General features: G+C 28.9%; 1 protein-coding gene across 2 annotated transcripts in view; it reads right to left on the reverse strand.

Annotated features, from left to right (window-relative positions):
* The window catches only part of LOC124492875 (uncharacterized), a 37,901-nt gene that overhangs the window by 2,277 nt on the left and 10,983 nt on the right, over positions 1-24,641 (reverse strand). For both annotated transcript variants that reach the window (XM_075735185.1, XM_075735186.1), the window contains exons 3-7: positions 9,003-9,449; positions 8,744-8,938; positions 6,689-7,138; positions 474-782; positions 52-384 (exon numbers count right to left, since the gene is read on the reverse strand). In XM_075735185.1, the coding sequence (XP_075591300.1) occupies positions 52-384; positions 474-782; positions 6,689-7,138; positions 8,744-8,938; positions 9,003-9,449 (1,734 nt within the window). The remainder of the gene's footprint in view (positions 1-51; positions 385-473; positions 783-6,688; positions 7,139-8,743; positions 8,939-9,002; positions 9,450-24,641) is intronic.

Consider the following 24,641-nt stretch of genomic DNA (forward strand, 5'->3'; position numbering starts at 1 on the left):
ATGAAAGTTTTAATAGTCAGAATTGTCATCCAATTCTTATTGTGTACTTACATTGAACTTTAAGAAGAATATCATCACTATATCCTTCACCTTGAACATTGGCAGCCATACAACGATAACGACCGGAATGTTTTCGATCAATATTATAGATTAATAATGTGTTCGATTTGAATTCAATCCAAGAATCATTCCATTCACCACGATGATGATGAATTGATTTTGGATTATTCGATACGAATGACAGACGACGTCCTTCAAAAATCCATCCAATTTCCGAAGCGATAGGATTAGCTGAAACATGACATTCAATTGAAACATTGGAACGTTCATGGATATTATCATGTTGAATGGTAGCGCCAAATGAAATTGTCAATTTTGGCTTAACTAAACAAGAAAAGGGAAAAATATTACAATACGAAAATGGCTCGATAAAAAAATGACAACAACAGAGAGAAAAAAAAATGTCAACATACATAAAACATTTAGAATCCAAGAATCCTCAAGGGAAGAATCAGGCAATACTGGATGATCGGCACGACAGCTCAACACTTTACCATTATCATTGATTGTTGGCACAAATTGAATTGTACTGAATGTACGATTAGAAATTGAATTTCCTACACCAATTTCTTCAGTAACAGCGTGTTCTAAACGTTGCGATTGTTTCCACCATGACAATAATGCTGGTGGCCGTGCACCATCTGATTCACAATTGATCACAATCATTTGTCCATCAATCAATGGACGATGTACGGTTGTAATGCGTACATTCAATGGACGGACTATTAAAAAAACAAAAAATTAAAATTGAAGAAAATGATTAAAGTTTGAAAAGGAAAAAAATTCATTCATTCAATAACAACAACAACAAAAAAAACACATGAGATAATCAAAAGTTGAGATACTTCATGTGGATATATATGTCGTCTAGTAATTTTTTTTTGTTATAACATAGATAAAAACCAAATAATAAACGATAAACCATCAACAGGAAATGGCCAAACAATAAAAACAACGATAACAAAGTTTTTCATAAATGAGTAGATATTTATATAGTACGACGACTACGACTACGAATGATGATGGTGATCATAAAAATCCAAAAGTAAAGCAGATCGCAGATTGAGCAGAAAAAAAATAAAATGATTTTTTTCTTCACCCGCACACTCACACACACACACACACACAAACACAAACACAACAAAAGCTTTAATGATTCCATTTCATTTCCAGAGTTTCTCGAATAAAAAGCTCGTGAAAAAAAAACTTTTTTTTTCCAGAAAAAAAAAGAAGAAAAATGTTTTTAATTTAATTGTTGCTCATTTAACGACACAAAATGAATCACAAAAAAAAAATGTGAATGTGAAGTTGATGCTGTGATTTTTAGAAATTTATCGTTTCTTTTTCTTTCGAATGATGATGATTATGATTATGATTATGATTATGATGATTATTATTTTGGTTATGAAAGATAATGATAATAGCTGAACCATAACAATACGTTATTTATGAACGGATAATGATGATGATGATAATGACACAACAACAACAACAACAACAAAAAACGAAGGAAATGATTTGAGAATATATTTCCATCGAAAAGAAAAATTCGTTCGAATGTTTTTTTTTTCGTTACGGTCTTATGCAAATGACAAACATTATTGCAGAGAAAGTGAAAGAGAGAATTCGATTTATTTATCATCAGAAGAAAAAAAAATAAGGTAACGGAAAAAAAATAAAAATCAAAGTTTGTTCAATTTTCATTCTCTTTGCATCGAGAGAAAAAAAAACTTTTCTCTGTGTGTGTAGGGCGTTTCTGTGTTGACCAAATATTTATTGAGTTATAAAAGTTTTGAATAAGCGTACGAGTGTGTATGTGTCTTATGAATTATGAATTTTGCAATGTGAACAACAACAACAACAACAACATTCAAAACACACCAATGATGGTCAAACCATAATCGTTTTTTCTTCTTCGTAAAGAAAAAAATGAACTTAACCATTCACATATATTCTCAACATCAATCACACCATCACGTCTTTGGTTAATGTAAATGTTTTTGTATCATGATCATCATGATCATCATAATAAATTGTCATATACATGATAGAAATATGTTATAGAATACTAAAATCATGACCAAACATCATTATCATCATCAATGCAAAAAAAAAAAATAAAAATAAAAAGGTGTCACAAATTATGACAGCCACCAACAACGCCACCACCACCACTACTAATGACAGTGATCATCATCATCATCATTGATATTGTGCGTGATTTCTGACCATATTCAATGTGTTTCGTTTCGTTGTTGTTTACTATTCTCATTTTTTGTTTGTTTGTTTCACACCACAATAAACATACCGTAAATATGTACCCGTTACATTTCATTTTTTTCTCTTCTTTTTTATCAACTTATATTCACAAAACACACACACAGACAAATAAATAAAAGACACACTTGAATTCAGTAGCTAGAAATGATATCAAATTGCATACAAATAGCAGAGAGAGAGAGAAAGAGATCCATTTTCGATTTATCGCCCAGAATATATTTTTTCGATATTCGATTTTGTATCGTTTGTACAGACACACACACACACACACACAATGATGGTATCACATCACATCACATTTATTTACTATGATGATGATGATGATAATACAGCAAGGGCAACGCCGAATATTTATGTGATTCTACTACTAAAGCAATAACAGTAATGATATTCAAATGATAAAAGTTTTTTTTTCTTCCCGTTCTTCCATAAACATTTTAAGAATTTTTTATTTCTCTCTTTATGTCTCTCTAGATTCATATTCTTTTTCTGTTGGAAAAAAATGATTGCCGCCGATATATTCGAATGGTGAAAAAAATGACAAACAAATGGATGAATGGATGGATTGAGTGAAACAAACGATGAAACCGATAGATGAAAAAAATGATGATGATGATCATAATAAGAATATTTCGTTTTTTTTCTCATTCAATAAATTCCATTTGGAGAAAAAAAAAGCCGTGGAAAATTGAATCCGATTTGGAATGAAAAACAAAAAAAAAACGCGAAATATTGAAACTTGAAACGAACAAAAAAAACGAAACTATTCGCAAACAATTCGATTTATTCGGGTTTTACACATTTATTCTACTGTAAACAGACAAATTTCAAAATATTTGAAATCGAAATTTTTTGTTTTTGTTTTTTTGGTTCTCATTTTTCACATCATTATTCAATGTTGAACGATTATTATTATCAACCACACCAACACCATTGCATCGATACGAACATCGCACCATTACTAATTCTTTAAAAGCAAGAAAAAAAAATACAACGATAATGATGATGATAATAGACATTCAACGATCAAAGATCATCATCTTGTTGATGAATGATCAAAAAACAACAACAACAACAACAACAACGACGACGTCGAATATTTCAGTTCGTATATTCATTTATAATGATAATGATGGTTGTTGCAACAAAAGAAAACAAAACAAAAAAAAAACAATTTGCAAAATAAAACAGAAAAAAATCCTTTTCTATATCATGATGAATGAAAAACAAACAAAGAAACGGATGGATAGTTTTCTTTTATGGTGGTTAGTGAAAAATTTTGTTGTTGTTGTTGTTTTTTTTTTTGAATCTGATTATTATCATTATTATGATTATTATAAGCGGCTCATTTCCTTAATCGATCTGGAATGAAAAAAAAAAACAAAAACAAAGTGACTTTGAATTCAAAGTCGCAACGAAGGATTTTAAATTTGAATTGAATCGAATGAATGAATGAATGAACAAGATAAGCTCAAATCGTAAAATTAACCAAAATTGGCTGGCTGGCTGTCTGGTTGGCTTCAAAACAAAAAAAAATGTTGGCTTCACTGTCAAAATTATAGTATATTTTGTGAGCGAATGATGAAAATTTATTTTTCATAAACTAAATTGGTAAGAAGGACCAAAAAAAATCAAGTAAATTTTTCTACTGAAAAATATCGATTTATTTATAATGAAAACACACACACACAAACAGAGAGAAAGAAAAAACTTTGACTTTTGGACATTTTTTTTCATTTCTTCCAAAAAGTCATTTCAATTTGCCATGAAATGAGCAATGGCAATATATACCATGAAACAAATGGACCAAACCAAAACATGGTCATCATCATTTAGCTTCAATGATGATGTCGTTATATTCATCGTCATTGTTGTTGTTGTTGTTGTTGTTGTGTAAAACATTCATTTTCATTCAATTCAATTTATATATTCACCAACTAGATTAAATAGCGGTCATCAAAACTGACCACCGCCGCCACCACCACACATTATCATCATTATTGCCCATTATGTTGATGGTTTACATAAAAAAAAGGGAAACACTAAGGATCTATAATCCAGTTAAATCAAATGGGATTTGATTTGGCTTTCTGTCCATGTGTATATGATGAACAAAATAAAATCCAGACTTCAGTTCGATTGAAATATCAACTGATCATATAACGTCGTTTTTCAAACAGGTATGTAACTTGGTTTATGAACAAAAAATAAAAACAATGACAAATTCAACTTTATTAGGTCGTCGTTGTCGTATGTTTTGATTTTTTTTCTGTTTTATTTTCTTTTCTCGGTCAATGTAAAATAAAACCGAGAAAACAAAACGATGATAAGCGAAATGTATACTAAAAAAACAAAGCGATAAATCATGATGTCGAATGTTGTTGTTGTTGTTTTTTTCGTTATTTTTTTCTTATTTGCGAAACAAAACACTAATAATAAGACTGAGATAAACAGAGATAACTTAACCATTTTTGTTTTTTTGGGTCGTTGCACACACACACACATAGAGAGAAAAAGATAGAAATCCAATAAAGCCATTTTTCACTATTGTAAATTTTTCTATTTGTAGCACACATACACACACACACAGTAAAAAAGGGGTTAAGAACATACACACACAAAAAAAACATCAAATAGATTTGAACGTTGGCATAAAACAATCGGATCGAACATCAAAAAATATTGGAATGACAAATCGAATCGATAAACACAAGAAAGACAAATAATAACAACTAGTACAACAACAACAACAACAGCTCGTCATATCGGAAAAAAGACAACAACAACAACAACAAAAAACTTGATAATGAATCTTTTGAAAAAAAAAATTTTTCCCACTAGATTTCGTTGCTATTGCAGTGGCTGTTTTCATGATTCACATTATATGAATGTGTTTGTCATTCATTTATTCATAGAGCAAAAAAAAAATTTAATAATGAAAAATATTCAAAAGAACAAAAACGAAAAAAAAAATTTCCTCATTTTCTTCATTTGCCCCGGAGACACACACACACACACACCAAAGTCCAGAATTATCAAATTTCAATTTATTGAAAATGTAATTTTCCTCGATCATCATCATCATCATCATACAAAAAAAAAAGAAAAATTCAGGAAAATTTGACAAGGCACGTTCCAAAAAGAAACTTTTTTTTCACTTTGCATTTTTTTTTCTGTGACTTTTTTTTAAACAAACTTTTTTCTTGAACATTCATTTCTACCACAAATTGATTCACACCCATAGACAAACACACACACACAGCAGCAACATTACCCATTTCCTTGAAAAAAAAAGAATTCGGAAACAAAATAAAAATAAAGAAACGGACAATGTAGAAAAAAAAAGTTGGCAAACATTGTTTTTGCATATTCATTATTATTATTAAAAAAATGATGATTTTCTTTTTTCCATCATTCATCACGGAATTTCATTCGCTCATTTGTTTCACAAAATTAAAAAAAAGAAGAAATTTTGAAACAAAAAAAAATTTACACACACACACACACACACACATCTTTTCATGACCAAAACTAAAAAAAAGCTCATCATTGAACAATGAACCAGTTGATAATCACTGTGAACATTATTATGAAGCAAAAAAAAAAAAAAAAAACAAAGACCAGCGGCTACGAAAAAAAAAATGTTCAAGCAACATACATCATAGGTATATATCTTGAAGAAGAAGAAGAAAAAGAAGAAAAAAAAATTATCAAAATAATGATGGAATGAAATTTAATGTAAGTTTTAGCCAAAACTCACACAATACCCGAAACTAAAATCATCATCACAATGAAATCAGGCAGAATAAAGTAAAAAATAATGATAAAAAAAGATAATTAACTCTCTCTCATTGTTTCTGCCACTACCACCACCACCACCATCACTACCAAGTTATAAAAATATGCAAAAGTTCATATTGTAAAAATAAAAAAAAAATGATGATGATGATGAACAATTTTTTTTATATTCATTTTCGTTTGTTAGTTTTTTCATTCAAATGAAAAAAAAGAACAAAAGAAAATTTATTTTTTTCTGAATGAATAAATGAATGAATGAATGAATGGAAAGAAAACACCAAAAAGAACCAAATCTATGAGGATTTTTTTTTGTGTGTTGGTATCACCACCACCATTCGTGGATATTTAGTGAAATTAATTTATCATTATCATTCAACAAAAAAAAAAATTCTATTCTATTTCATCTTTTTCTTCAGATTTTCAATGATGAGAAATTAAAAAAAAACGAAACTTTTCTATCATCCATTCATTCAATGTCTATGTTTTTCTTTATAAAAAATGATGATTCTAGTTTGGCCAAAAAAAAAAAAACAGAATTAAAAACACTTACGATTAAGTTCCAATTGGATACTGCTTTGTGATTGTTTTAATTTGAATAAATTTTCATGTTGATTACTACTGCTACTATTGTTGTCGAAAATTTGACCAACCAATAATTGATTAGCTAATATGGCACGTCTTATTTGTTCAGGATCACGAGGATTCCATAATGATAATGATGATGATAATGTCGGAATGGCAGCTGAATTTGTACCAATAGTTGTTGTTGTTGTTGTCATTGTTGATGATGATGATGATGGAATTATATTGGGAAACATTTGGCCAATAGATTCATCAGAAACATTGAATAATGATTGACATGTAAGCGTTGTTCCTTGATCATCACGATGTAATTTATGTATAAAAAGTTCATTACGAACAATGCCTTGTGCTGTTATTGTCCATTGATTGTCCAATAGTTGATCATTACGGTACCAATATAATAATGGTCTTGGTTTGCCTAAATTTTTTTTTGCGGTTTTTGGTGGTGGTTTTCGGTTATTGTCACGGGAAAATAAACAAAAAAAAAAAAAAATGGAAATGAAAATTATTTTTAGAATGAAAAAAATTCTGGTGTGGTTAATTATTACTACATTTTCTTATGCTAATTAGACAAACACACACAATATTTTTCTTTTCGTTAGATTAATGTTTTGCACTTCGGTATTTTTTTTTTTGTTGTTGTTGGTTAATCTAATTTTTATTTTTGTTTCACTTTGGCACGCTCTCTCTCTCATTCGATGTGAAAGTTTCACATATGTTTTATATCATCAGCATCATTTTGTTTTCTCGATTGATATTGCTGTTGTTGGTTGATTAAAAACAATATATACACACACAAACACACAGCGAAAAAAATGAAAGGAAGAAAAAAAAAATTATAGAAACTTTGTTTCCTGCTGCTGCTGCTGCTACTCGGAATGGAAACGTCGAAAAAGAAATTTTTTTTTATAACCAAAAAAATAAACAAAATAAAAAGGCACACGCTGAAAATTTCAATTGGAACTGCACATCATTGTGTTGTTGTTGATTTGCTTTGATGTTGGCCTTATTACACAAGTTATGAAAACACGGAAATAACTCTTTTATGTGATAATAAAGAAAGTTGCAATCGTTGTTTGCCCACCACCATCATCAACCATTATTTCTATCCCCTAATTTGGAACACAGAGTGATATACCACCAAAAAAAGCAACAACAACAACAAAAAGCAGTCATGTCCAAAGTCAATGATTTTGAATTCGAAAAAACGTTCGATAAAAAAAACTATTTCAACTCTAATTGTCATCATCGTGTTTGTTTATTCGAATTATACAGAGAAAAAAACCCGGCTCATTTCAATGGGGAAAAAAATGGACAATCAATGATCATCATCATCATCAAATGGAATAAGAAATTCACTCATATAAACTGATTTGACATTTTTCAATTGTCATTGAAATTATTTTTCCGTTTATTCTAATACTTTGAAATGATGACAGTGATTGCTAACCATTCATTCTGTCTCTGTCTGTCTATGTCTGTTTCTATCTCAAACCAAAGAAGAAGAGAAGAAAAAAAAATTAACCCCAAAATAAAATGACGAAATTTACTTTGAATTATCGTGAAGGAAAAAAAATTTTTTTTGAACTTTTTCGCCTCTACAAGCACGGAATCTTCTTTTTTTTCTTGTATGTTTTTTTTCATTCTTTCAAAAAATTTTCTCACACACACACACACATACGCAAAGAATAGACATTCTCAGACGAATAAATGGAAAAAAAAGAACTGAATGACAGATTTTGAAATGAAGAATTTTCATTTTTTTTTCTTTAATGGAAGTTCAGAATAATAAAAAAAATAAAACGGAATTCCGAATGATGATGATGATGATGATGACAAATTTCAACTTTCAAAACTTATTTTTATTTTCAAGATGATGATGATGATGATTTTGATTTGTGTATTTTGAATGATTTTGAGTCTAATAATATAATAGAATTATGATGATGACAATGACAATGACAATGATGGTGGTGGAAACTTTTTTTGTATTTTTTTTTTTTTTTTTTTGTTACAAACATACCTCCTTCAGCTTCACAGATAAGATTAAGATGGGCACCTTCATTGAACGGACTGATTGGATCGTTAAGACGTTGTCCAAATTCATCCATAATGATCACCTCTTTTGGTGGTATCAATACATCCAACAATATGGAACGATGTTCAGATGGTGAACGACGAAAATCAACACGACAACGATATTCACCAGCATCTTCAACTGTAGAAGAAAAAAAATTTTTGAAATAAAAAAAAAAATTTTTTTTCTTGTATCAAACACATACTTTTCAATGAATCAATAATCAAACTACTTGGACGTGTACTAAGATCAATAAAAGCTCTAGTGCCAAGCATATCATCATCGGTAAAATGTTTTGCACGTTGCATTGTCGATGTACGTCTGGCATCAATTGAATATAGTGCACGTTGTTCTTGTCCACGAAACCATAATATCAGATCAATAGAATCATTATAATATCGACCATTACGTAATAATGGTAATGAAACATTACATGGTAATATTGTTTTTGTTCCTTCCCAACCAATTATATGTGTTATTGGTTCATTTTTAAATTGTGTATCAATCATCAATGATAACATTATCGGTTGATTTGATGATTCTTGTTGTTCAATACGATGATTATCTTTCCATGACAATGATGATGATTTCATTATTGCTTTATTCATAGTATTTAAGCTCGTTGATTCTGTTGTTAATGAACGTCGTTTGACTGTTTCAGAAAAAAAAATAAAAATAAAAATGAAAATTAAATTTTTCCAACTAACAAAAAAAATAAAAAATAAATGTCAAGAGCAAATGAATTTCTTAAGAACCAAAAAATCTCTGTGCGTAAATCTTACTGTCAATCAATCACTTTACACACGCGACATACACACACACACGCTTTATTCAAGTAAATTTTTTTTTTGTTTCGATTGAACAACCCAAACTAGGGCTGCTCGGAAACATCTCGAAAACAGAAAAAGAGAGAGAGAGAGAGAGAAAAAAACAGTGACAGGTTATAATTAATAACGACAACGACAAAGACAGAATGAAAGAAAAAAAAACTCAATCAAGAATCCCATTGAAGATTCAATTGAAAATTCACAATGAAATTTCTAGTTTTTTTTCAAAAAAAAAAAACCATTAACTGCCTACTATTGTGTGTGTGCATGTGCATGCATTTAGTGTGGATTTAGTCGTTGTTTTTTTTAGAACTGGAGTGAATGGAAAAAACATAAAAAAAAATCTATATCTGTCATTTGGATCAGTTTTTTTTCCGGAATCGGAATTAAGAATTTTTTTTTGTTTCTTGTTGTTGACGATATGATGATTTAATCACATTATATCCGTATTATATTCTGATTGTTTGTTTGTTTGTTTGTGATACAATATCACTGTGCAAAGAGAGAATATAGAAAATAATAACAACAACAACAACAACAACAACATGGAAAATAATGTTGTCCATTTTCTGTGTGTGTGTATGTTTGAAAAATTGCAAGTTTCACTCATAATGATTAATGTATTATTGTTGTCATTCTTCAATTGATGGTACGATACTTGAATGAGAGCCCATGTTTTGGTCACATACACTGATGTTGATGTGGATGATGGTCAAAATCGAAAAGAAAAATGATCTGTAAATGAAAATCTCTTAATTTTCAATGTGATAAAAAGGTTGTTTATTTGCAATGCTTTTTACTTAATCAAACAGCCAAAAAAAAACATGATGTATATGAAAAAGAACTACAGTTTACTGTGATGTATATCTCTATGGTCTGATGATAATCAATGATGAGTGAACAACAACAAAAAAAAAGAAAAAAAAAGTCAAATCAATCAATTGATGGTAAAACGAACACAAAGTGACCACGAAAATTGGATATATATTGTCGCGATTAATCTTTTTTGAAACTATCAACACTTTCACTTTTACTAGATTGCAAGTTTTTCTAAAACAAACAAACAAAAAATGTCCATGATTATACGCATGTTATGAATTTTTTTTTTCGATTTCAATTTCCTTTTCTTTTTTTTTTTGGTACGTGAATGTTGTCGTTGTTGTTGTTGTTGTTGTTTCTTGTTGTTAGTGGACAACAATGAAAATTACCATGGTCGATCAATAAAAAAAAAACAGTGCACAGAATTGAATGGAAAAAAAAGACGGAACTATTCCAGGGAGAAAGAGAATTAAACGGAAAAAAAAATTCAGCAATGCAAAAGATACAGATATCCATTATGTTATATATGGCCACTGTTAATAGTATGCCACTTGAGAATTACATTTTGTTTGTGAACAAAAATATATTGAACCACAATCATCATCATCATCATCATAATATAAATCCATTTCGTTTTTTTTTCTGGGAATATTTATCCAATTCGAAAAAAACAAAAAAAAAAATTCGATTACAAATGAAAATTGTTTGTTTCGATTGATAATCGATAATATATCTTGGCATGGACATGGCCATACTTTGAAAAGTTAGCCGGAAAAAAAACTTTATATATACCGTATTTGTTCATAATCAAACCTTGGAGCTATTTTGTATTGTTTTGAATTTTTTTTTGGCCATCAAAAAAAAAAAAACAAAATTGAAATTCAAAAGAAATTCTTCACACGATGCAAATCAATTTTTGACCAACAAACAAAAGAATTGACCTAGGAACTTGAAAATTTCAGAAATGTTCAGAATTAATTGAGACTGAATATCAATATGCAAGCGTGTGTGTGTGTGTGTGTGTTTGTGGAACATGGAATGTTTTTCATTTTCAAGTTTTTTTTTTCATTTGCCGAAATTTTTCCTTTTTTTTAGCATCAGCAAGACGAAAAAAAAAGTTTAAACCGTTTTTCTTTCATCATCCCTAGAGAGAGAGAGAGAGAGAGAGAGAGAGAGAGAGAGAGAGAGAGAGAGAGAGAGAAAGAGAAAAAAACCACTGACATTGATAAAAAGGAAAAAAAAAATTTTTCGCCTTCAGGATGTTTATATCAGAAAAAAAATTGGATCGAGAAAAAAAAACTCAATGTCTGCAATAGTCGAAGAAATCGATTCGAATTCGAACCAACCAACCAACCAACCAGACGTCAATAATAAGACGCACACACACACACACACAGGGAAAATAAGCCAAAAAAAAGACGTTTTAAAATTTAAAATTAAAATAAAATTTAAAGACGAGCAAAAAAATTGACTCAAATTTCAACGAAACCAAAAAAAAAACGAAATTACTTATTTCGAATAATTTATCATTAATGTTGAATGTTGTTCGTTTTAAATTTTTATCACAATGGATCAGAAAAAAACCAGACGCTGAAAAAAAAGAAGGTTTAATTTACTTTGGTACACACTTTTCTCCATGTGTGTTTATTGGAAAATAAATCGAGAAAAAAAATTTTTTTTTCTATTTTTTGCCGGAAAAAAACGATCAAACATTGAAAATAAATGAAAAAAGAGAGTGCGAATCGATCAATTTGAAACAAACAAAAACTAAAACAGAACAAATGAGAAAAAGTCAGAGATACAGAAATTTTTTACAATTTGTCCAATTCTGTGAATGATGAAAAAACCAGAATGAACCAGATGATGATGATATATGAAATGAAATGATTTTCAGAATTCTTTGAAACATTTATATATATCAGCCATTCTTTTTATTCGATTTTTTTTTTGACTACAAAAAAAAATCAAACAATCAATTCTTTACTATCGATTGAACAATCGATGTTCGAATAATTTTACAGATGAAACCAAAAAAAAAAAAAAAAAAAAACAAAACAAAATCTGAAAATCATCCAAAACAAACTGACAATTTCTTCAAAATTAAAATTGGTTTAAACACAATTAATTTATGTATATATATAAATAAATGAAATGTGCGTGCATTTTATCGTCCAATCATCATCATCATCATCATCATTATTATTATCAAAAAATTATCGGCTTCGATTGTTGAACAAAACAATCGTAATTAGTAATAATAAAATCGTATGGACAATGTCCACATATACAGAGAAATTTACAACAGAAGACAACGAAGATGATGACCAAATGATAATAATAATGGCAACAATTTTATTATGAGAAATAATTGCTACAAAGAAAAAAAAAATACTTTACTCGCTATATATAACCGCCACCACTATTGAGAAATATTTGACCAGAAAAATATTTCTGCTCTTGTCACATTTAATGTCATTTGTGTGTGTGTGTGTGCATGATATTGTCACTAAAAATAGAATTTTCGTTTTCGTTTTCGTTTCTTTTTTTTTGTTGGGAATGTTCAATATTAAAGACACAATTCAGCGTTTTTTTTTATGTTTGTTTGTATGTTGTTCCGGCTATTTTTTTCCGCCTTTCAATATTATTTGTATATACAATTAGCTTGTTCTTGATTAAGGGGAAACAAATTCGTACGAATTGGCAATGAAATAATGATATTGATAATGATGAACACACACACACACACACAAACATATTGGCTATTACCAAAAAACGATTATCATGACGATGATGATGATTATGGTGATTACGAATTGGACAGAATTGAATGGAATTTGAAACGAAAAACGAAAAATTTTTAATTATACAAAAAATTCTCAAGTTGTCATCTTTGTTTCGTTTTTTTTTTTACTTCATAGACACACACACACACAAGAATCATACTGGAACTTTTTCAAACATATGCGAACATCTTGACATAAGATTGATGAAGAATAATTATTATTACATCATCATCATCATCATCATCATCACAGAATCAGAATCTAATGTATCACCAACTATCTAATGATGCTAATTATTATAATCAGAAAAAAAATTTTTTATTATAACGAAAATTCATGATGATGATGATATTTATATGGATATTCAATTAAAGTTTTTTTTCTTCTTTTTTTTCATCTTTCAAACATATCATCATCATCATCATCATCGTTGTTATCAAATTGAATTTTATCATTTCTTTTCATCGCTGAATCTGTCCATTTTCTTTTCTTTTTTCTCTTTCTTGTTTGAAATGGAAATGGTATTATTTTCCGGATATATTCGGGTATTCTGATTTTATGATTATAATACCGATATATATTCAATATTAGTAAAAGAGAGAGAAAGAGAAACGAAGACACTGGATGGATTTTGATCATCATCATCATCATCTTCATTCACATTTATTGATCAGATCAGATCAGATGAAAATGAAACACATACACACACACACACAGAGTATGTTTCGGTGATTTTGTTTGTTAGTTAGTTATTTATTTATAGATAAATAAAGTATCATCATCATCAACATCCGAATTCGAATTCGAATTCGGGTATATAAAGTAATCAAAAATCTGAAATCCAAGTACACCCACACACACACACACACACCCAACACACTATTCGAAATCGGGTATTAGGATTTTTAGCAACAAAAAAAAAAAAAAAAAAAATACTGCACAACATATGAATGGATGTAAAAGAAAGAGAGAAAAAAAAAATAGATCCGGATAACATTTGGTACAGAGTTCGAATGAAGATGGAAAAAAAATTATTAGATCCAAAAAACAAAAATTTATGATATCGCCAACTCTCTCTCTCATGCTCAATGTCTGCCACCATAAACATATATACATGATGATGATGATGATATTTTATTATCATTTCCAACATGATCATCATTACACATGGCTATATTATGAGTCAGTTGATACAAAACATACAAACAAACCAGAATGTACGATGTGACCCATGATGATCAAAAAAAAAACAAACAAACTAGAAATGCATCAGTCGTTGGTTATCGATTAATTGATTGACAGAATTGGAATGCAAAAATATTTTTTTTTTCGCAAATGAATGATTAATATATATACGACGACAATAACAAACGGTAAATCAGAAGAAGTGAAAAAAAAAATTCCTGTTATATTTATGAAACCAAAAAAATACATATGGATGACAAGTATATCTTTCTTTCTTTCATTCTCAATTGGAATGAAGATCATGATGATGATGATGATTATATCTCTTGTCTCTAAGCATCTTGTCTTGTTGTTGTTGCTGTTTCAAAATCACACAGGATGGAATGCCATTGATGTACACTATACAGAGATAGAGAAAGATAATAGTAATGATAATCATCATCAGACAATCATCAGAAATCAGGAAAAAAGATTGGGTTTTTTTTTCATCTCGTTTCGTGTATCGTTTCAATCTATCCGCACACACACACACACACGCACACACATATATAATTATGTTGCCCATTATTTATTTTTTTTCTGTTTTGTTTTATTTTGTTTTATCACCATTAGTGCAAGAGAAACATCTATAAAAGTAGTGGGCGTTTATTCTTTTCAAGAAATGGAATGTTCTGTTGTTTGTCATCATCATTCGTTTTAATGGGCTTCTACGAACATACACACACACATACACACAAATCACATATGTCGATAATTCATTCATACACAAAATGTGAATGTGAACAAACAAGAAGATGAAGAAGAAAAAATTTCTTGATTGTTGATATGTCAAACAACGACGATAATAATAATCATCATCATCATTCATTCATTCATTCATTCAATTGCAAGAAACAATTAATTATTGAAAAAAAAGTGGAAAAAAACGAACATGGACATCATTTTTTTTTCAAATATTGGTCATATGGGTTAGTCAGTGTTTTTTTTGTCATCGAAAAAAAAATTTTTTTTTTTTTTTTTGGTTGCAGAATCCACCACCATTTGAAAACATTCAATTTTCTTTTTCTCAAAATGGAACACACACACACACACAGACATTATTTCATAATTACTTTCCACTCTAAATAGTGAAATTCAACTTTCAAACACAAAGAAAAAAAAATTTATCCACCATAGTTGCTGCTGTGCACTATAAATTCCACTTATTATTTGACCTATAATAGTAGTGTGTGTGTGTGTGTGTGTGTTTGTGTCTGTTTTTCAAAGTGGACATTATTTTCCATTTACTTGATGAGTATTTGATTATTTTGGAAACAGAGATAAAAAGAGAGAGATTGGATATGTGTATAGGAAACATCAACAATGACAACACATGTATTATGATGATGATGATGGTGGATAGTAGAGTGTCAAATGATAGTGTGACATACACATACACAAAGTGAATCATCCATTTTGATCCAATTGGAATGGTCGTCATCAATTACATGGGAAATAATAACCGTTTTTTTTTGGTGAAAACCAAACAAAAAAAAACTTTTGAAATTCCTGGTTTTTTTTACACAAAAAAAAAAAACTAAAATTTACCCCCAAAACAACAACATTATTTCATCATTGACAAAGGTCATGGAAACGGTCAAAATTAAAACGAAATAAAATAAAAAAATAGACAATAGACAATCATCGATTACAAAAAAAAAAATTTTCAATTTCTTCTGAAAGACAAAAAAAAATCTTTCAACTTATTGGCTAATAATGTGGAAAAAAACAGCAAAAAAAAAATGTAGCCATAAACAATTTGAAGACGACGACGATGATGATCAAAAACTTTTTCAATGATGAAGATGATGATTAACCATAAACAAAAAGAAGCGGACATCTTTATTTTTTTTTTTTTGAAAACTATTGAATACAACGACAACAACATACGTGACTAGAGAATAGAAATAAAAACAAAACAAAAACAAAAACAAAAAAAAAACAATTCTGGTCAACTTTCATGGTTTATTGTCGGTACTGATGTAATGGTGGTCGTCGTCGTCGTCGTTGTTGTTGTTGTTTTCATTTTTTTCCCATTTTCATCGGTTATTGTTGTTGTTGTTGTTGTTGTTGCCGTTGTTGTTGTTATTGTTTTATTTCAACTTCAATTTAGCTTCAGATTCAGTAAACCTAGATTCTTTTATATATATTCTTTCGTTTTTATGTACCATTGTAATAGTTGAAATGTGCACGAATTGTTATATCCAAAGAAATGATGAGTGAAAAGAAATAAAGTCAATGTTTGAAATATATAAAGAAATAACAATAAGAGAAAAAAAAATGCAAAATGAAATGGACAGAGGGGTAATAAGAATGAAATGAAATGATGATGATGATGGTAATAACCCCCATAGCGTGTTATATACAACAACAAAAAAAAAAAATACAAGACAAGACAAGACAAGGCAATGTCTATCTGTTTGGTTCGGTTTTTTTTTACATAGCGAAAATAAATAAATAATCTAATTTGTATCGTTTGTTTGTGTGTGTGTGGATAAAAACTGAATAAATCGAATGTGTTGAAGAAATAGAAAAAAAAATCTTTTTTTCTATATCCAACGGAAATATTTCTTGTTCAATTTTACTGCGTGTGTGTATGTGTGTATCGGATTCGGGTTAGTGGATTAAAAAATAAGCTTCGGTTATCGAAAACACGCTGCTAAATTGAATTAAATGAGCCGTTTTTGTTGTTGTTGTTGTTGTTCATTTTATTAGTCAATTTTAAAAAACATGAATATCATGTGTAAATCTTGTCAACAACAACATAAATATAGAAAAGAGAGAGAGAAAGATAAAAATTGAATTCAAATTGAATGGCATGGTTGATAATTTCCATATATTTATACATCCATCACACTAAATAACATTTCAGCCACATCAACTATTTCGACAAGTCATGGATTTTTTCTTTTTTTTTAAACATTACAAGTATATATAAGGAAAAGGAATTAAGTGCAGCCAGAGTTATTTAATGTGCACACCCACACGCACAAAAAAAAACAATGGAATAAAGAGAATGATTCTCTCTCTCTCTCTCTCTCTCACTCGATTTCAAAAGAAAAAAAAACGAATGTTTTCTCTTTTCTTTCGACACACACACACACACACACACACACACACGAACGCAAATTAATGACATTTTCGATTTTTTCACATTTTTTTTCTGTCTGCTATACATGATATTTTCGTATACGAAAAACAAAAAAAAAATTGCATTGGCATTCAAAAGGCCTGAATAAAAAAAAAATCAGAATCTGGACGTTTGCTTTTTTTGTTTGTTTGTTTGTTTTTTATTGGGTTATGTAATAATCCATATAATAAATCTATGCATGCATGTGTGTGTATGTGTGTTTTGGATATTTTGAATTCGGTTGATTACCTCCATTCATTCATTTTTCACATCAAGGTTTTTTGTCATCTTTTATCGATTAGACATTATATACATTGATGATGGCCTTTAACTTATGGTTTAATCTTGAATGTTTTGAGCATTCATTCAAGATATAATTCATTTGTCTGTCTGTCTGTTATTTTTTTTTTTTTTTGCTGCTGCTTGCTACACACTGTGCGTGTGTGTGTGTGGTGATTATGATGATCATCGTTGTTGTTGTTGTTGTTTTCCTATTCTCAATCGATAACAAAAAAAAAAAACAACAACAAAAGTGGAAAAAATAAATAAAAAACAAAACAAAATAAAACGGAAATAATGTCCGGAAATGAATGAAAAAAAAACAAAACAAAAAAAACAAACGAATGAAAAATAAAAACCATTGAGAAATAAAATACCATCCAGAGAGAGAGAGAGAGAGAGAGAGAGAGAGAGAGAGAGAGAGAGAGAGAGAGAGAGAGAAAAAAAAATCCTCATCATCATCATCATCATCATTATGGTTCATAGAATCACGAATTATAATATACGAACATCGGAAATAAATAAATGAATATATAAAAAAAAAAATCTTTTTTCAGACATGAAATTAAGCAAAAAAAAAAAACAGAAAAAAAACATAAACAAAACAATAAAATATGACAACAACGAGTCCACATTAATTATTGCTACTTTGAGGTGGCGTATCCGAGAAAGACTGAAAGAAAGAAAGAAACAAAAAATTCAGAAAGTTCCAAAACAATGTATGTAACAGAATTTCTTGGAAACCAAAAAAAAAAAAAAACATGTTCATGTGGAATTATTCTATATGATCCATATAAATGAATGAATGAATGAATGATCATCATTGGAATGTCATTATTTATTTTGAGTGGCCAACAACAACAACAAAAGAGAGATGTTTATTTCAAGCCAAAGAATATCCAATTCCATAAATCTTGACAAACAAAAAAATGGGAAAATTTTTTTTTTCTCCAGGATATAGAAAAAAAAAGAAAACCAAAATCATCAACGATGTTTTTTTTTTTTTGGTTCCAAATGGATCAATATGTAATATCAATCTATATTCATTATAACAATATAAATATTCAAAATAGACAAACAAACCAGAAAAAAATGAAGCATCAGGTATACATATCATTTCTCATGGTGAACATTTACAGTTCATTTTGATGCAAAAAAACAAAAAACAAAACAAAAATGAGATGAGATAGATGGATGTATATTTTGTCATTATTATCATCATTATTATTATGTTTGTTCATTTCATTTTCGAATGATTTATTATCTTTAATTCGTTTTTGAAATGGTTAATGTTTTTTTTTCGTCGTTGTATTCGTTGTTCTGGAACTGAAAAAGATATACATCGAATATAAGAAAGTGCCAGAGAATTTTCTCTGTTAGTTATTCTTGTGTTTGGATTCTTTTATTATTTTTTTTTTTGTAAATTTTCTGTAAAAATAAATTTTTATTTAATTCTTGTAAGGAAAAAAAAATTTTGTTGTTGTTGTTGTTGTTGTTTCTGGAACTTTTTTCAACTTTCATGTCATAGGATTTCGATTCATTTTCCAGCCATCACCACATTTACAGACACCCACACACACACACACACACAGCTAATATACTAATGTACATTGTTGTTGTTGTTGTTGTCAAACCATTCACATTTGAAACACATAAGAGATACATGTTTGAAGAGAAAAAAGTGGTGAAAAACAAAATCAAATTTTGTATAAACGCCGCCGTTGCCGCTGCCGATGAGAACAACAAACGAAAAAAAAGATGCAGGATAAAATGGAAAGCAAATTTATCAAAAAAGAAGATAGATTATATGGATTCACAAACACACTGACACCATAAGTATCAAAGCAGAACCCAAAAAAAAAACGAAATTTCGGACCATTTTATATTAACCATAGAAGAGAAAAAAAATCTTCAGAAATTCAGTATATTCAACTTGGTCCACAGAATCAGAATCAGAATCAGAAGAAAAGAAAAGTCTGTATATGTGGAAACAAAAAAAAAAACAAAAAAAATGCCGTTCATTTTCGCCATTTGGATCAATAAACGCTTAATAATCGGTCTTTATATCGTACATACATGGAATAGATAAATGATTCTGGATCATGGATTCATGGAGAATAAAGAACCCCAAAAAAAAACTCGGGTAAATCTTGTATATTCGTTTTATACATTGATAATTTTTCATTCATTTTTTTCGATGATTTATTCGTCGAATAAAAATAAAAAAAAAATTCTTTTCTCCATTTATTCATAGACTTGGATGTATAAAAAAAAAAATTTTTTTTCTTTTGAAAGTCCAGCACATATATACAGTGTTCGTGCTGATGTGGTAGTGGTGTGTAATAATAATAAACAAACTTATAATAATAATAATCGATTTGCAAAATAAATCGAGTCTGTTTCTTTCAATTTTTTTGTTTTTGTTCACGCCGGTTTTTTGCAACTTGCGTGTCTGTGACACATACACACACACACACACGAACAAACAATTCATTTCATTTTTCATTGTACAGAGAGAGAGAGAAAAAAATGTAAACTTGAGATAAAAATCTCAAGTGTAAAAAAAAAAAAATGCAAGACACATCATAATGTGAACACATTGATTGTGATGTGATAAATGTCTATATTATGCAGATATTTATATTTTTGTATGAGCCTAGATTTATTTTATTTTGTTTTGTTTTTTTTGGCCACATATCATCTATCTATCTAAAATAATATTTCGTTTTTTTTTTGATCAATAAATTCGCTGATATATATGATCAATATCAATGTATACGTGATACAACATTAATCATTAACGTTATGTCATTATAAAAACCAATGATTGACCAATGTTCAACACACACACATCACATTGAAATTCAATTCAAGAATAGCAGTAGTTTCTACGTCATCCTGATCATCATCAATGCCAGTAGTTTCGTCGTAACACTTTGTTTCATTAGTAAAAAAAAACAGAATTTGTTTCATATTCTGCATGATAATAATAAGGATGACGATTCTTTTTTTTTTTTTGCTCATAAATTTTCAGCCAATTTCTTCTCTACTTTCAATAATTCAAGTTGTGTCTGTTTGTTTATATTTATAATAAATGTGTGTATGCGATACCTGAGACACACACACAATTTCAAAAAAAGGTAAAGAAAATAAATCTACCTGTTTTTTTTGCATAATAATAACAACAACAACAACAAAAGCAATATAATAAGGATGCTACAATTTTGTTTTGTGAATAATAAAAAAAAAAAAAATTTCGTTTGTTTGTTCATTATGATTATTATTGCAGAAATATATCGTTCATTTGATTTTGAGTGGTTGGTTGTGTGTTGTGTTTTGATTTCAGTTTGGTTGGCTGAATATGAAGATGAAGAAGAAGAAAGTAAAAAAAATTAATGGCCAATCTTATTTATACGCGCACACGCACATTTTTGTTTTTCACTTGATGATAATTTATCTTTATTTTTTTTTGTTCATTTTGTTTTCAGTCGGTTGGTTGGTTGGCGGGTGTGTGTGTGTGTGTGTGTGTGGGTTCGTTTATGTGAAACAAATAACCGACTAGAAATACTAAATTTTTTTAGTCGAAAAAAATATTTTTTTCCAGAATTTTGTGTGTTATACTGTAAAATGAGAATTTTCTTTTCATTTTTATTCGGAATTTTTTTTTGTTGTATATCGAGTACATAAGAATCTCATCTTATTCTCTTGAATTTTATTAAATTTCATCACAAAATGCAATGGTAGAAAAGAAAAAAATTAATACGCTCTTCACCGAAAAATCGAAAACAACAGGATAAAATACAGAATAGCCACAATCTTGTTTGTTACGGGATTATTTCTTCTTCAAGAATGAAAAAGCAGAGAGAAAGAGAGAAAAAAACAGGAAAAAAAACACTACCAAAAGAAAAGCAAAAGAATCCGGTTCAAATAATTTGCCTGCATGTGTGTGTGTGTGTGTTGTGTTGGTTGTTGTTTCCGTATTTTTCTATTCACGGTATTTATTTCGGTTTTCCATTTGGTCAAATCTGTGCCGAAACGAAACAAAAAAAAAAAAAAAAATTGTGCACCTGTGCGCTACCGGAACGTATCAACAGCCAATCCATCATTATTTATGTGGCAGCAGCAGCAGCAGCAGCAGCACAAAACAAAAAAAAACCAATCAAAAACAAGCAAAAGACTGATTCATTTTCCAAAATGTGAAATAAACAATAATGTCAAAAAAAATGTTGTCGTTGGTTATCCATAAAAAAAAAGCTTTTGTTTTGATTTTTCAAAAAAAAAGTTTTTTTTTTGAGCTAGAAAACAAATTTTTTTTGTTCTTCGCCTTATTTGTTTCGTTTTTCTTCTCATTTCAATCATCAATATCAAGACGCCATGAATATGAACAAAAAAAAAAAAAAAATGAATCCACACACACCCAGACAGACAGGAACAACAAAACGCAAAAAAAAACACTCAGTCATCAATCGTAAGCTCACCATATATCTGTCATATATACATATGATGATGATGCCAATAACGAAAAAAAAGAAATTTTTTTTTCACCAGAAAAATCCATCCATTTTTTTTTATTTTCTTCAGTTTCAACAAGATTTATGATGGATCGTTCAATGAACGAAATGGATGCAAAAAAAAAACAAAACAAAACAAAAAAAAACTTGCACTCATAACATAATCTCAAACAAAGATTGTCGTTTCCTATTCATATACGCTAAAATTCGTTAATATTATCAAAAAGGGAAAAACGAAAAAAAAAATTCAAACTTGAAATTATAAGAGCGAGAAAGAAAAAAGATTGATTTTGATGATGAAAAGTCAAGACAAGAACGAGAGATTGAAAAACCTGAAAATCATCATATACACAAAGAAAAAAAAAATCAATAAAAGTTTGACATATTCAATGTTTGTATTTTCTATTTTGTTGACATCCAATTGATCCGATCATCGCATATAAACACATACACACACACACACGTATTTTCATATTCAACACGCGTCCATATTCATGTCAGACTGAAAAATTCTTAATAACCAGTATATATCCACGATTGGGCAAAAAAAAACAACAATATGCAAATCAACAAATCAAAACCGATGCTAATATATGTCATATATGAAAGTTTTATTGAATGGAAATGAATCATAAAAACAAAAAACAGAAAAAAACAATGACAAACTCAAACTCAAAAATAATAATTTATCGTTGCCATTCACAGTATAAGCAGCTTTTTTTCAAACAATTTGAAAATTTTCCCAAGAATCGTAGGAAACATCATGAAAATACATGCTGTTTATAATCCGGCTAATAGAAAAAAATGAAAAATTTCCAATTTCCACTGGTTTTCGTTGGAAAAATTTCGTAATTCCATTCTGAATAAAATGACAACGACGATGATGATGATGAACTGAAAACCAATCACTTAATATAATGGAATATATTGAAAGTAAAACAGCAGCAGCAATATAGTAAAACTAAAGGATCGATAATTTTTCATTACAAACAAAACAGATGAATAGGTGGAAAGAAATTTTTTGTTTTGTTTTGTTTTGTTTTTCAATACCATTTTTAGATGGAAAATTTTCTTTTTTTTTTTGCTGATTCGTGATATTTTTATTTGTTGGAATAGAATCTATCATTACCACCAACGTGTGTGTGTGTGTGTGTGTGTGGTTTTCTTCATCGTCAAAGATACAAATGTGCAAAAAAAATGATGATGAAGAAGAAGAAGAAGAAGAAAAGATACAAACAAACAAACAAACAAACACCAAACAATAACCAAATAATAATGGAAAAAAAGTATTCGAATTTATAAAGATGTATAAGTGAAGCGCGAAACAAAACAAAACAAAACAAAAAAAATGAAAAGAAAAGAAAGAATAAAATCAATCGAATTGAATCGAAAGGCAACAACAACAACAACAACAACAAAAACAGCGAGAATAAATGTGTATATATATGTGACGATGAATGAATGAATAGATGAAATTGAATTTTCTTTCTCTTTATTTTCTAGATCCAATCGATCAGCACAGCAGTAGCAGCAGCAGCAACAATTCATTGAGAATCGTTTTTTCTTTTTGCACACACACACACACACACAATCGAGAATCAAGAATAAAAAGTTTGATTTTTTTTCTTTTTTTTCTGGTTTTCAAAAGACAAAAAAAAAATTTTTTTGATTCTAAGAATTTCTGTTTTTCAATTTATTGAGTGTAGAATGATATCAACTAATAAGAAATTGTTGCCACCAGACGCACATACACACACACAATAAATCTTTTCTTTAATTAGTGTGATTCATTCTAGTGGTTCAAATGTGTGTGTGTGTGTGTGTTTACAAATTTTGAAACAAACTTTTTCATTTTCATTGAAAACAAAAGAGAGAATTTTCTAACGTATGGAAAAAAAAATTCTTGTTTATTGAAACACAAGAAATCACAAATCAAATCAAACTTTACTTTAGGTTTATTTGATTGGAATTATTCTGGTATATATTTTCACTACAGCAATATTTTTTTTTTTGTTGTTGTAGCTTTCTACAATCGACATGAAAAAACTCAATCAATTGAATCAATCAATCAATCATTGGTATGAAAATAACAGTCAAATAAAATGAAAAGAAAAACATGAAAACAGAGAAAAAAAAGCTCTGAAACATTCATATACAAGGTGATGTGATGTAGGGCGTCAAGAAAAAAAAAATTTTTTTTTTTTTTGACTCAAATCGAATCGAGTGATGACACACACACACACATTGGCTGTTTCATTGTTTTAATTGAAA

The sequence above is a fragment of the Dermatophagoides farinae genome, chromosome 1 (assembly GCF_024713945.1).
Source record: "Dermatophagoides farinae isolate YC_2012a chromosome 1, ASM2471394v1, whole genome shotgun sequence".
NCBI classification, from domain to species: domain Eukaryota; kingdom Metazoa; phylum Arthropoda; class Arachnida; order Sarcoptiformes; family Pyroglyphidae; genus Dermatophagoides; species Dermatophagoides farinae.